The 12,244-nt window shown below is 43.1% G+C and overlaps 1 protein-coding gene across 2 annotated transcripts in view; it reads left to right on the top strand.

Annotated features, from left to right (window-relative positions):
* The window catches only part of oxct1a (3-oxoacid CoA transferase 1a), a 108,677-nt gene that overhangs the window by 64,017 nt on the left and 32,416 nt on the right, over positions 1-12,244 (top strand). For both annotated transcript variants that reach the window (XM_020475269.2, XM_020475274.2), the window contains exons 11-13: positions 416-464; positions 562-634; positions 3,179-3,254. In XM_020475269.2, the coding sequence (XP_020330858.1) occupies positions 416-464; positions 562-634; positions 3,179-3,254 (198 nt within the window). The remainder of the gene's footprint in view (positions 1-415; positions 465-561; positions 635-3,178; positions 3,255-12,244) is intronic.

A 12,244-nucleotide genomic window follows, 5' to 3' on the forward strand; every position in this document is an offset into this window, starting at 1 on the left:
GATGTTCTGAAACCTGCCGGATTCTTAACCCAACATTGTGGTGATCGCGACCATCTGCCTTCTTTTTCCTCCATCCATTATTTGTACACACAGCTGTGGGCTGTGTTAACAAAGACTGCAGCTCCACCAAGCCTTTCACATCAATTCTGTTGTCAGAGAAATTTCCGCAGAAATATGCCAATGCCTCATTTGTGAGAATGTTTCCCCAATTATGAATGGCAGGTAAAGAGATATGATGTCAGAAGCTCTCCCCCCCCCCCCCTCCTTCTCCTCCTTTTATAGTGCTGTAAAGAAACAAGGACTGTTCCTTTGTTGAAGGGAGAGAAAATATGTGTGTGTGTGTGTGTGTGTGTGGTTATGGTGCTTAGAGACCGGATGTGTGTCATTGTGTGATGAATGTGTGTGTTCTGTGTAGGGCCCCTACCCCACAGAAGACGAAGTGGATGCTGACCTCATTAATGCCGGTAAGTGATTTTTGCCTCACACACACACACACACACGAAACAAAGAAAACTATCTCGTTTATGAGAGATGTTGGCATTTCCCCCTGTGTTTGTGCAGGTAAAGAAACGGTGACTGTGCTTCCAGGAGCTTCCTACTTCTCCAGTGACGAATCGTTTGCCATGATCAGAGGGTAACGGCAGTATAACTGATTTATTTCTGTTTGAAGTCATCGAGACAGAGGGCTCTGTGTTTTATAGTCAAACTCTAGGGGGCTAGGTTAGGGCTGAATGATCGGGTAACTGTTTAGGCTAAGGGTGATCAGGAGAGGGAAAGTAGGGATGAGGGGGCAGGACGTTTGTGTTGTGTGTCGTGTGGGTGGGTGAGCGGGCGCATGTTGGGGTTGTCTCTAAAAGTAGTGGTTGTCTGACCATTATTGACAAGATGTGGATGCCATGAAGCATAATGACCCTTTGTGAGACACATGAAGTCCTATTGAATATGGAATCGGAGACTCACTGATCAGGATATTGACACTGAGAAAGAGACACTAGGATTAGCTTGGACAGTGGAGCATCAAAAACATCCCGTTTTCTGTCGAGACCTTGGGATGATATACACAACATGGACAAATGTAGGTGGACGCACCTTCAAATTAGTGGATTTGGCTATTTCAGCCACACCCATTGTTGACAGGTATATAAAATTGACCACACAGCCATGCAATCTCCATAGACAAACTCTGGCACCGTCATAGGATGCCACCTTTACAAAGGTATGCCCTGCTAGAGTTGCCCCGGTCAACTGTAAGTGCTGTTATTGTGAAGTAGAAATGTCTAGGAGCAACAACGGCTCAGCCGCAAAGTGGTAGGCCACACAAGCTCACAGAACGGGGCCGCGTGCAGAAGCGTGTAGTGCGTAAAAATCTTTCTTCGGTAGCAACACTCACTACCGAGTTCCAACCTGCCTCTGGAAGCAACGTCAGTAATGTCATCTCCAACTGTTTGTCGGGAGCTTCATGAAAGGGGTTTCTGATGGCCGAGCAACCACACACAAGCCTAAGATCATCATGTGCAATGCCAAGCGTTGGCTGGAGTGGAGGAGTGGAAACGTGTTCTCTGGAGTAATGAATCACGCTTCACCATCTTCCATTTCAACGGACAAATCTGGGTTTGTCGGGAGAACGTTACCTGCCCCAATGCATAGTGCCAATTGTAAAGTTTGGTGGAGGAGAAATAATGGTCCGAGACTGTTTTTTTGTGGTTTGAGCTAGGCCCCTTGTTCCAGTGAAGGGAAGTCTTAATACAATGCCATTCTAGATAAGAAGGCCCTTTCCTTTTTCAGCATGACAACGCCCCCGTGCACGAAGTGAGATCCATACAGAAATGGTTTGTCGAGATCGATGTGGAAGAACTTGACTGGCCTGCACAGATCCCTGACCGTAACCCCATCAAACACCTTTGGGATGAATTGGAAAGCCGACTGCGAGCCAGGCCTAATCGCCCAACATCAGTGCCCAACCTCACTAATGCTCTGAATGGCTGAATGGCAAGTCCCCGCAGCAGTGTTCTAACATCTAGTGGAAGGCCTTCCCAGATGAGTGGAGGCTGTTCTAGCAGCAAAGGGGGACCAACTCCATATTAATGCCCATGATTTTGGAATGAGATATTCCAGAAGCAGGTGTCCACATACCTTTGGTCATATAGTGTATATTAGATAAATAGATGTCGTCTGAGCTCAACAAAACTGCCATGAAACCATGAAATGCTGCTTAACAACCATGGCCAAGCCCTGATTTGTAAGCCTTGTATATTAGCTGTTAGCTATTGTTGACCATGCAGCTCGGCAAAAGCGATGGCGATAATTCACGGGTTGATATTGATTTCTGGATCAGCTGAGACTCGGCCCACCCACCCTATAGAAGTAGATCTGTTTGTCCACCCGTGGAAATCCAATAAGATTCATAAATACAGAGGGCTAATGGCCAATGTGCCAGAGACCGCACAAAGACATGGCTCATACACACACACACACACACACAGACACACACGTGCTGGTTATAGTGAGTCATTGCACTGCAGTGTCTATGCTCTGATTTTACAGGGTATCTGGCTGTGTGTGCCCTTCCCTCCCACTGACTCACTAACGCACACACACAAACAGAGAGAGAGAGAGAGAGAGACGCATACACACTGTCCCTCTTAGATATGAGCATGGTGCCACTGGTGTCAAAAGTTGATCCGGGGAAGGTGACGTAAATTGTTTTGGGTGGGTTTCGGCAGAGATTTCTGAAACGCATGACATTGGCCTGTCGTTGTGTGTGTGTAGCTCAGGTCTCTCTCTCCCTGTGGCACAATGTCTCCTTGTCTTGTCTCAGAGGTGAGGTGAAGGCGAGGGAACATGGCTATTCTAATTGGCTGCCACCTGTCTGATTACACCAGCTGTCCTATTACCAGAGTTACAAATTGAAACCATCTTCCTCCTCACCCCTCCCACACAGAGTTAATTAGAATGTCTTCATAGTTTAATAGCACATGTTTAATCATGTGGAACAACCCAACATCATTCTCTCTATAACTCAGAACACAGTTGATGTTTCTCATGCCTTCGACGAGGTATCAAACCCTCCTTCTGTCTCTATTTGCCACGTTTATCTTGTTGGTGATTGATGGACTGATTGGGTTAGTTAATTGATGTATAGATTGATTGATACGGTGATTGTTTGTCTACTCTGCAGTGGTCACATCAACTTGACGATGCTGGGAGCCATGCAGGTTTCTAAGATGGGAGACCTGGCCAACTGGATGATCCCGGTACGAACATCACCATAGTTACTATCAGTGTTTCCCCTAGCATGGCTTTAGCAGGATGGGCCCCCCTTCCTCTCTCTGTTATCCTGTCTACAAATGGTTATTCTCTATCCTTGTCAATTATTATTATTATTGAACTTATGGTTGTTTACTACCCTGAATGTGGCTTCAGAGGCATATGCACCCCACTTAAGAAGAAGCTGGCATACTTTACTGTGTGGTACAAGGTCATGGTTCCTCTTCTATTGATGCACAGAGCTACAGCACAGGGAGAGACAACACAACAAAAGATTGTATTTCTTCACTGCATTTTTGTTTTTGTTGTCTCTCTGACATGGACTGCACACTCCCTCTCTCCACTGCACGCCTCTGTGTGTCGTTACGTTGTAGACAAACATGTACAGTTTACCAAACCAGCGTGCCTCTGGCTCTGCCCCTGCTCATTGGTCTGCCATTATGACCTGTATTATAATTTCTGACCTATGGGGAGCGGTAATGGAGTGACTGTGTGGTAGGTCAGTTATTACCTGAGGCTGTAGCCACTTCCAGCCCCTCAGCCAACCAGATCAAGCAGCGGCGTGAGGGCAGAGGCTTAATGGAGGTTAGCCACTAGAATCACTGCTCCTAATACAGGGCAGCCTAGCAACACCACCCACAGAGCTACTGAAAGCTGGAGAGGCTGACAGCAGGAACATGCTCAACGCAAATACTGTACGTCTAGTATTTATTTGTATTACGCTCAACGCAAATACTGTTCGTCTAGTATTTATTTGTATTACGCTCAGCGCAAATACTGTACGTCTAGTATTTATTTGTATTACGCTCAACGCAAATACTGTACGTCTAGTATTTATTTGTATTACGCTCAACGCAAATACTGTACGTCTAGTATTTATTTGTATTTTTTAGGGATCCCCATTGCTCTTCCTTGGGTCCAAAAACACCAAGTACCCACATTAAATATACAGTTGAAGTCAGAAGTTTACATGCACTTAGGTTGGAGTCATTAAAACTTGTTTTTCAACCACTCCACAAATTTCGTGTTAACAAACTATAGTTTTGGCAAGTCAGTTAGGACATCTACTTTGTGCATGACACAAGTAATTTTCCCAACAATTGTTTACAGACAGATTATTTCACTTATAATTCACTGTAATTCACTGTATCACAATTCCAGTGGGTCAGAAGTTTACATACACTAAGTTGACTGTGCCTTTAAACAGCTTGGAAAATTCCAGAAAATTATGTGTTGGATTTAAACGCTTTTGATAGGCTTATTGACATCATTGGAGGTGTACCTGTGGATTATTTTGGCCAGGTCGCAGTTGTAAATGAGAACTTGTTCTAACTGGCCTACCTGGTTAAATAAAGGTGAAATTTTAAAAATACATCTATTTCAAGGCCTACATTCAAACTCAGTGGCTCCTTGCTTAACATCATGGGAAAATCAAAAGAAATCAGCCAAGACCTCAGAAAAAAAATTGTAGACGCCCACAAGTCTGGTTCATCCTTGGGAGCAATTTGCAAACGCCTGAAGGTACCACGTTCATCTGTACAAACAATAGTACGCAAGTTTAAACACCATGGGACCACGCAGCCATCATACCGCTCAGGAAGGAGACAAGTTCTGTCTCCTAGAGATGAACATACTTTGGTGCGAAAAGTGCAAATCAATCCCAGAACAACAGCAAAGGACCTTGTGAAGATGCTGGAGGAAACAGGTACAAAAGTATCTATATCCACAGTAAAACAAGTCCTATATTGACATAACCTGAAACGCCGCTCAGCAAGGAAGAAGCCACTGCTCCAAAACCGCCATGAAAAAGCCAGACTACGGTATGCAATTGCACATGGGGACAAAGATCGTACCTTTTGGAGAAATGTCTTCTGGTCTGATGAAAAAAATATATAACTGTTTGGCCATAATGACCATCGTTATGTTTGGAGGAAAAAGGGGGAGGCTTGCAAGCCGAAGAACACCATCCCAACCGGGAAGCACGGGGGTGGCAGCATCATGTTGTGGGGGTGTTTTGCTGCAGGAGAGACTGGTGCACTTCACAAAATAGATGGCTTCATGAGGGAGGAAAATTACATGCATATATTGAAGCAACATCTCAAGACATCAGTCAGGAAGTTAAAGCTTGGTTGCAAATGGGTCTTCCAAATGGACAATGACCCCAAGCATTATTCTAAAGTTGTGGCAAATGGCTTAAGGACAACAAAGTCAAGGTATTGGAGTGGCCATCACAAAGCCCTGACCTCAACCCTATAGAACATTTGTGGACAGAACTGAAAAAGCTTATGCGAGCAAAGAGGCCTACAAACATGACTCAGTTACACCAGCTCTGTCAGGAGGAATGGGCCAAAATTCACCCAATTTATTGTGGGAAGCTTGTGGAAGGCTACCTAAAACGTTTGACCCAAGTTAACCAATTTAAAGGCAATGCTACCAAATACTAATTGAGTGTATGTAAACTTCTGACCCACTGGGAATGTGATGAAATAAATAAAAGATGAAGAAAATCATTCTTTCTACTATTATTCTGACATTTCACATTCTTAAAATAAGGTGGTGACCCTAACTGACCTAAGACAGGGAATTTTTACTAGGATTAAATGTCAGGAATTGTGAAAAAATGAGTTTAAATGTATATGTCTAAGGTGGATGTGAAAATCCAACGTCTACAGTGAAACAAAATATAAAACAGTGAACTATGTTTGCACTGAATGAGCTAAAGATAAATCAGTAGATCTTATAACATCTTTACACCACCACATATCCACAACACAAAATGTTCACTACCACCATACAACAATATGGTGTGTCTGGAGCTTTTTGTGTGTGCCTCTTCACAATCCCCATTGTTCCATAAGGTGTATTTTCCCTGCTTTTAAAATCTGATTTTACTGCTTGCATCAGATACCTGATGTGTAATAGAGTTCCATTTAGTCATGTCTCTATGTAGTACTGTGTGCCTCTCATAGTCTGTTCTGGACTTGGGGACTGTGAAGAGACCTCTGGTGGCAAGTCTTGTGGTGTATGCATGAGTGTCCGAGCTGTGTGCTGGTATTTTAAACAGACAGCTCGGTACATTCAGCTTGTCAACAGCTCTTACAAAAACAAGTAATGATGAAGTCAATCTCTCTTCCACTTTGAGCCATGAGAGATTGATATGCATGTCATTTATATTAGCTCTCCGTGTACTTTAAGGGCCAGCCATGCTGCCTTGTTCTGAGCCAACTGTAATTTTCCCAAGTCCCTCAAGACCTGACCACACTACTGAACAGTAGTCTAGGTGTGACAAAACTAGGGCCTGTAGGACCTGCCTTGTTGATAGTGTTGTTAAGAAGGCAGAGCAGCACATTTATTATGGACAGACTTCTCCCCATCTTAGCTACTTTTGTGTCAATATGTTTTGACCATGACGGTTTACAATCCAGGATTACTCCAAGCAGTTTAGTCACCTCAACTTGCTCAATTTCAACATTATTCATTACGAGACGTAATTGGGGTTTAGGGTTTAGTGAATGATTTGTCCCAAATACAATGCTTTTCGTTTTGGAAATATTTAGGACTAGCTTATTCCTTGCTACCCATTCCAAAACTAGCTGCAGCTCTTTGTTAAGTGTAGCAGTAATTTCAGTTGCTGTAGTAGCTGATGTGTATAGTGTTGAGTCATCCGCATACATAGACACACTGGCCTTACATAAGCCAGTGGCATGTCATTAGTAAAAATTTGAAAAAAGCAAAGGGCCTTTACAGCTACCCTGGGTAATTCCTGATTCTAACGGGATTATGTTTGAGAGGCTTCCATTAAAGAACATCCTCTGTGTTCTGTTAGACAGGTAACTCTTTATCCACGTTATTCCAGGGGGTGTAAAGCCATAACATATACGTTTTTCCAGCAGCAGACTATGATCGATAATGTCAAAAGCTGCACTGAAGTTTAGCAAGACAGCCCCAACAACCATTTTATCATACATTTCTCTCAGCCAATCATCAGTCACTTGTGTAAGTACTGTGCTTGTTGAGTGTCCTTCCCTATAAGAATGCTGAAAGTATGTTGTCAATTTGTTTACTGTGAAATAACATTGTGTCTGGTAAAACACCATTTTTTCCAAAAGATTACTAAGGGTTGGTAACAGGCTGATTGGTCAGCTATTTGAGCCAGTAAAGGGGGCTTTACTATTCTTGGGTATTGGAATGACTTTAGCTTCCCTCCAGGCCTGAGGGGACACACTTTCTAGCAGGCTCAAATTGAAGATGTGTCAATATCATCCTCTATTATCCTCAGTCATTTTCCATTTTTCCATCCAGATTGTCAGACCCCGGTGGCTTGTCATTGTTGATTGACAACATTCATTTTTTCACCTCTTTCACACTGACTTTACGGAATTTTCCATCATTTTATGTCATATCTTTATATCGTTTATCTTTGTTTCATAGTATAGTTTATTTTTATTTATTTTACTCACATGGTTTCTTAATTTGCAATACGTTTGCCAATCAGTTGGGCTGCCAGACTTATTTGCCATACATTTTGCCTCATCCCTCTCAACCATAACATTTTTCAATACCTCATCAATCCAAGGAGATTTGACAGTTTTTACAGTCATTTTCTTAATGGTTGCGTGTTTATTAGTAACTGGGAAAGCAATTTCATAAATGTGTCAAGTGCATGGTTGCTCTTCATTACACACCACAGACCAGCAAATATTCTTTACATCAGCATATGCATCACTACAAAGCTTCTTGTATGACCTCTTATACACTATATTAGGCCCAGCCTCTGGAATGTTGGTTTTCCTAGATATGGTTATTATATTGTGATCACTACATGCTATGGATCTGGATACTGCTTTCAAGCAAATTTCTGCAGTATTAGTAAAGATTTGATCAATACACGTTGATGATTTCATTCCTGTGCTGTTTGTAAATACCCTGGTAGGTTGACTGACAACCTGAACCAGGTTGCAGGCACTGGTTACAGTTACAGTTTGACTGTTAGCACTTGGTGGTCTATAGCAGCTTCCCACAATAATAGGCTTTAGGTGAGGAAGATGAACCTGCAGCTATATTACTTCAACTGTATTTAACATTAGATCGTCTCTAAGCTTTACAGGAATGTGGTTCTGAATATAGACTGCAACACCGCCCCTGTTGGCGTTTCTGTCTTTTCGGTAGATGTTATAACCATGTATTGCTACCACTGTCTCATCAAAGATCTATCTTAGTGAGTTTCAGAGATAGAATATGAATGTCATCTGTTACAAGCAAGTTATTTACTTCATGGACCTTGCTTCTCAGGCTGCAAATATTAATATGGGATATTTTTTGTACTTTTCTGGGTTTCTTGATTGTTTTTAATGCTAGACTTGCTTGTGTTATTTATATTGGAGCTGACAGTGCAGGGTGAGCTGCACAAAGGGGTCTTCCTACTAGGACACACCGCCTCAGTGCCAACTGATTACTGCATACAATAGCTGTAGGATCAAGAGGTATTCAGGGCAATAAATTAAGTTACTTACATTGTGTTTGCCAACGCCCCTAGGGTTATGTACATTTGATGCAGCATTATGACAACTCATTGTCACAATGGTAGGTATTAACTGAGCTGGTGTTGGGTCATTGATAAGTCATTGTTTCAACGTAGACTTGAAATGAGTGGACAGAGTCCAGGAGTCAAGATGATTTGTATGGACTCCGTCATTCCTGTAGAGTATCTTCTGTTTCCAGAAGGTGTCAAAGTTAGCTATAAAAGTGACTCCAGCAGAGCTACAGTAGTCTTTTAGCCAGATGTGTAATGCCAGTAGCCTGCTGAATCTTTCACACCCGCTGCCCAACGATGGTACTGGACCTGAAATGATTGGCAGTTTTTTTTTGTAGTCTTTTAATGCTAAAATCAGTTCTTTTAAAATACATTTTCAGATGTTCAGAGCTAGCCCTCCTGATGCCGTTTGACCCAACATGGACTACGACAGTATCAGCTCCCGGCATCTGTCATAAAACAGTCGGAAGCAGCCTTGTGATGACCTGTACTCGTGCTCCTGGGTAGCACAGGGTTTTTGCCTTGGGAAACGAGATGTTTATCACCATAGAGCTTCTTATGTTGCCCATAGATCTCTTAGCTTTCCCATTGGCCCTTTTTGTCTTTGGTAATTGATAATTAGCTGGCGGCCTACTTGATTCACTGTGTTATTCAACTAATGTCTTAATGCCGAGGACACACAAGGCACTGGATGAGCTTGTTCTGTAAGGGCAGTGACCGTTCATTCGTCTGTCTTTCTCTGTCTGTCTGAAAGTTACACAAAGGAGCTACATACACCCACCTACCTCACCCCCATCTCGTTTCAATCTTCATTATGTGGAACTATGAGAGGAAGGAGAGGAGAATTAAATGTCCCCGCTGCGATTCTGAAAATTATTCAATATCTAAAGATGGGTGTAAAGCGTGAAATTGGAAACGATTTACGTAGGAGTCGCAAATGCAGCGCGCCTCTGCAGCGATTATGTCGATTATGGATGCTTTTAATAAGCAAAATGTAGATGAACGTTTTCCGGTCCAGGGCTTTCAAATGCTCTTACAAGTGATGACTGTCAATCTCCTGCTCAGTCAGAGGCTGGCGGAACAACAACCCATGCAGAGCAACAACAGATCATCACATTCTGAACCTTATTGTTTTTCAGTTTGTAGCTAGACATGTTTTTGCGCATATTGATTCGAATCGTGTGTTCCTCGCTTGACTATTAGATTGGGATTGGGAGATGCTTGAATATTGCATCATGCATTTGCCTATCTGAGCTGAGAAATCAATAGTACATTGGATACCAAGTGAAAAAAACAATGTGAAGTTGGACAATATTTCCTCCTTTTGGAAATGGAGCGGGTTTATAGCCCACCAGAATAGAGCAGCTTCTAAGTGTATGTGGTTTATGATGAATCTGTTGTTCCTCTCTCTCTCTGTAAGTGTTCATCTGATGGGCCTTAATGTGAGGAATGAGGCTGTGGGAGTAATGCACGTGTGTGTCTACAGCCAGGCTCTGCTCTACTGATTGCGAGTCAGTCCCAAGGTACTGTTTAACTCCCTGTGGCGCCAAGGCTGCTCCTAGCCTGCTCCCTCTGTCAACTTCCAGGGACATCCATCTCCAACGCTGCGCTCCAAATCCACCCCTAGACCCTACACTAGGGCACTTCATGTAGATCAGAAATTGGCAATCAGGTCACTTTGAAACCCTTTCCTAGTCACTTACTGACTCCCTCAGATCTGAGAGGCCTGGATAGGTATAAGGCAAAGACCGGTGTTGCTCATTCGTGTAGTACAATCAGGTGTAGGTTATTGGTTCTGGGATAGTAACAAAAGCCTTCACATAATGTATCTTCCCAGGACCTGAACTGGTGCCCTGTGTACAAGTAGTTAACACCATATGCCTTATTACCCTTCATGAATCCATCATTTGAGATCTGTAAGGACAGGAGTATTCTGACTGGAAGTCAGCCTTTGAGACGCTGAGCCTGTGGCCACTGTGGCTCAGACAGACGGCATTCTGGGATATTTCTTGTCCTCCAGGGTCCCTGTGGTGCTGACAGACGCCTCTGTGCCTCCTACCATCCGCCTCACGCTCACTCATGCTGTGAGCGTGTGCGCGTGTGTGTGTTCGTGTACTCTGCCTGGTGATCAATCATGCTGCTCAAGGTTACTCCCCTTTTTCAAGCTCAGTGTTGTGTGTGTGTCTCTGTGTGCCTCCTGCTGCCCCTTGCCTGCAAGTGTGTGCCTTCTGTCTTCTGTTCCCTCAGTCAGCTCAAGGTTATTCCTCTAAAACATGGTGTGTGTGTGTCTCTGTGTGTACCTACACCGTAGGTCTCAATTGTCATGTTTTGCTCTTTCAAGTTTTTCATATTTGACTGTAGGAGCTAGAGCATCAGGATGTGCAGAGAAAGAGGGTCTTTGTATAGAGTAGACCACACATACACACACACAAACACCAAAAGAGGTTCTAGTCAGTAATCTTCCGTTTGTTCCATGCAGTTCGCTGTGAGAGAGAACCAATCTGAAATGGGTGCATATGCATTAGTATTTTAACATTCAAAATACCTCTAGAAAATACAAAGCTCAAAAAGCACAGTGGGGAGAGATGTCAGATGACAGCGTTTCAGTTTCAAAGGCTGCTGTTTTTTGTCATTATGTAGGTACAGAATGCATGGGGAGAGCGTTATCTGATGGCGGGGGATGGAGAGGAGAAGAGTTAGGCGAAGACTAAAGTGCAGTCACTTTTGTGCTTTTTGATCAACGGAAACCCTCCTCTCCCAGCTCTCACTATGAAAAAGATGACAACACATTCAATCTTTTATGTGCCTCGTTCATAACAGAGCTATTGTCTCACAACAGGAAATACCTTTGATGCTTTATAGCTGTGTCAGACACAACTCTGAAGGGTAGTTATGTTGTTTTCCTCCATTATATTTGGTTGGCTCTTTACTCTTTCACTTTGATTCCTGACAAATACTAAAGCAGGTAGCCTACAGGGAACTACAGGTGGTGTGGCTGTGCACTTCTGATGCTATTCTTATTCTTCAGGGGTGACTCCGATTGAGATTGGGAGCGATGAGCGCTACTTGTTATTCACACACACACCCTTGCCTCTTGAAACGATGGGGTAAATATCAATTGTCTGACACTCCACTCTGCACATAGGGTTGTTGACCCTCACCATTCAACTCTCAGTTATCCCAGTAGCCTTTTGGCTTTAACAGACCTCCAATCACGGACCACTTCAACAAGTTGCTATCCAATCACAAACCTCTTCAAATGTCTCGTCTGCCTACCTCTGAAGAGAACTACGGTGTAGGTACAGTGTACTTTTTATGGAAAGCTTAAAGGAAAACTTCACCCAAAAACTATATTTTGGTATTTGTTTCATAAGTGCATTGTTGATATGGTCCTCAAAGTGTTTAAGATGCAATATATAACTTTTAACATACTGAAATGCGTGA

This window comes from Oncorhynchus kisutch, linkage group LG3 (genome assembly GCF_002021735.2).
Source record: "Oncorhynchus kisutch isolate 150728-3 linkage group LG3, Okis_V2, whole genome shotgun sequence".
In the NCBI taxonomy this organism is placed as follows: Eukaryota; Metazoa; Chordata; class Actinopteri; order Salmoniformes; family Salmonidae; genus Oncorhynchus; species Oncorhynchus kisutch.